Below are 2,243 nucleotides of genomic sequence, written 5' to 3' on the forward strand. Positions count from 1 at the left end.
AGGCGCTGCTCTTCGCCCTCTGCAAGCGGCGGCTGCTGCCCGCGCGCCTGGCGCGCCGCTTCCTGCCCTACGTCCTCTGGGCGCTCATCCTGGCCCAGATCTTCTGCTACCTGGGCCTCAGCTTCGCCCGCCTCCCCGAGGCCGGCGACACGGTGGGCTGGCAGGCCTTCTTCGTCTTCTCCTTCTTCATCACGCTGCCGCTGCGCCTCGCGCCCATCGTGCTCCTCACCGCCGTCTCCTGCGGCGTCCACACGCTGGTGCTGGGCGTCACCGTGGCCCAGCAGCGCCCGGACGCCCTGGACCGCGGCGTCCTGCTGCGACAGGTACGTGGGCAGCCGGGGGCGGCGGGCAACCGTCCGTCCGTCCGTCCGYCCGCCCGCCGCGCTCACCGCCGCCTCCCGCAGATCCTGTCCAACGTTGCCATCTACCTGTGCGCCATCACCGTGGGCACCATGTCCTACTACATGGCCGACCGCAAGCACCGCAAGGCCTTCCTCGAAGCGCGGCAGTCGCTCGAGGTCAAGCTCAACCTGGAGGAGCAGAGCCAGCAGCAGGTAGGCGCCGCGGGGCGCCCGCGCTGGGGGCTCGCGTCGCCCCGAGCCCGTTGAACGCCTCGTTTTTCCGCAGCTCGGCTGGTTTTAGCCCCTTCTCCGGGGGGCCGGGGGGGGGGGGACGGGACCTCTCCACCGCCCGTCTCTTATCTGCTCCGATCGCTGCCTCGGCCGCCCGCTCGCTCGCTGCAGCCCCTCCTGCTCCGGGTTGTATTTGGTTGTTTTTTTGGTTGTTTTTTTTTTTTTGCCCGGAATTGGGGGGTTTCGGGGTTATCGAGCTCTGCCGCGACCCCCCTCGGCCGCCCCGGCGGCCCAGCCCGCATGCTGGGACGTGGCGGGGGGACGGGGCCGCGCGCCCTTTCCCCGCAGCTCGAATGCGAACGGGGCCGAGCCGAGGGGTTTCCTTTTCCCCAGTGATTCGGATTAAAAAAAAAAAAAAGATCTGCCCCGGGGGCAGAGTTAAGGTGAACGGCCGCTGCCTGGCCTGCTCCCAAGGAAATCCGGGCCCCTCCGGAGCAGCTCCGGCCGGCGGCAGCCCCGCGCCGTCCCGGGCTGCCTTCGGGATACCCGCCGCGCTGCGGGAACCGCGAGATCGTCCCCGGCGCCGGGCCCCGCGTCGGGGGCTGCTCTGCAAAAGCCAATTTTCCGCAAAATCCGCTGCCGCCCCGTGTGTCCCCCCCCTTCCCCGGGGACACCGTCCCCGTTCCCGCTTGCAAAAGCCTCGGCACCGCCTGGGAGAAGAGGGCGAAGCGATGCCGAAGGCGGCGCCTGGCATCCCCGGCCGCCGAGCATCGCCGGCAGGGACCCGGGTTGCCATGGCAGCCCCAGCCGACATCCCGGTGCCGGGGAGACAGACGCCGGATGCCGGTGACTTTCCCGAAGGGCTCGTGCCCAGGCTGGGGGCGGCGTGGGGCCGAGCCCCCCCGTGCCCGTGCCCCTGCGCGGCGGCGGCCCTCCGGTGCCCGAGCCAGCCATGCCCGGCTGGGCCTTCGGCTGCAGCGAAGTTGTTTGTCTCCCACTGGGAAACGCGGCTCTGCAACCGCTTTTCCTTCTCGCTCTGTTTTCATCAACCTTTTTTTTATTTTTTTTTTTTTGAGCCCGCTGTTTTCCCAGGAGGAAACATTGCTATTTAGCTCCACGCAGCATCGCTGCCGCCTTTGCCCTTTGCACGGGCACCGGCGGTGAGCGGGGGCCGCAAAAATGCAGGGGCGAAGCTCGAAGCCRGGCGGGCGGCCGGGAAGGCGAAGGGCACGTGGGGTTTCTGCTGCAAACTCGCGGTCGCCTTCCCGGAGCAGCGGGGCCGGCAGGTCCCGACCGGCGCGGTGGGGGGACCGGGCACGGGGAGGCTCCCGGCTTTGGGATCCACGTAACCCCCCCGGGCTGCTTTCCCGTGCACCGTGAATTTACACCGCGCATCTACGCCGGCGTTTGCGTCGTGCGTTTGCACCGTACACTTACGCCGTGCGTTTGCACCCGCGTTTCCATCGTGCATTCGCACTTACGGCGTGCGTTTGCACCCGCGTTTCCATTGTGCATTTGCACTTATGGCGTGCGTTTGCACCCGCGTTTCCGTCACGCATTCGCACTTACGCCGTGCGTTTGCACCCGCGTTTCCATCGTGCATTTGCACTTACGCCGTGCATTTGCGTCGTGTTGAAAAAACCCCAAAGAAACGGGACTCGGGGGGGGGGG

At 67.8% G+C, this 2,243-nt stretch overlaps 1 protein-coding gene across 1 annotated transcript in view; it reads left to right on the forward strand.

The window, feature by feature from the left end:
* ADCY3 (adenylate cyclase 3) overlaps nucleotides 1-2,243 on the forward strand; it is a 10,807-nt gene that overhangs the window by 2,033 nt on the left and 6,531 nt on the right. The window contains exons 2-4 of the mRNA XM_085305679.1: nucleotides 3-323; nucleotides 405-554; nucleotides 1,271-1,434. Of these exons, the coding sequence (XP_085161805.1) occupies nucleotides 3-323; nucleotides 405-554; nucleotides 1,271-1,434 (635 nt within the window). The remainder of the gene's footprint in view (nucleotides 1-2; nucleotides 324-404; nucleotides 555-1,270; nucleotides 1,435-2,243) is intronic.

Source organism: Rhea americana, unplaced genomic scaffold (genome assembly GCF_003343005.1).
Source record: "Rhea americana isolate MKP2758 unplaced genomic scaffold, rheAme1 scaffold_225, whole genome shotgun sequence".
NCBI classification, from domain to species: Eukaryota; Metazoa; Chordata; class Aves; order Rheiformes; family Rheidae; genus Rhea; species Rhea americana.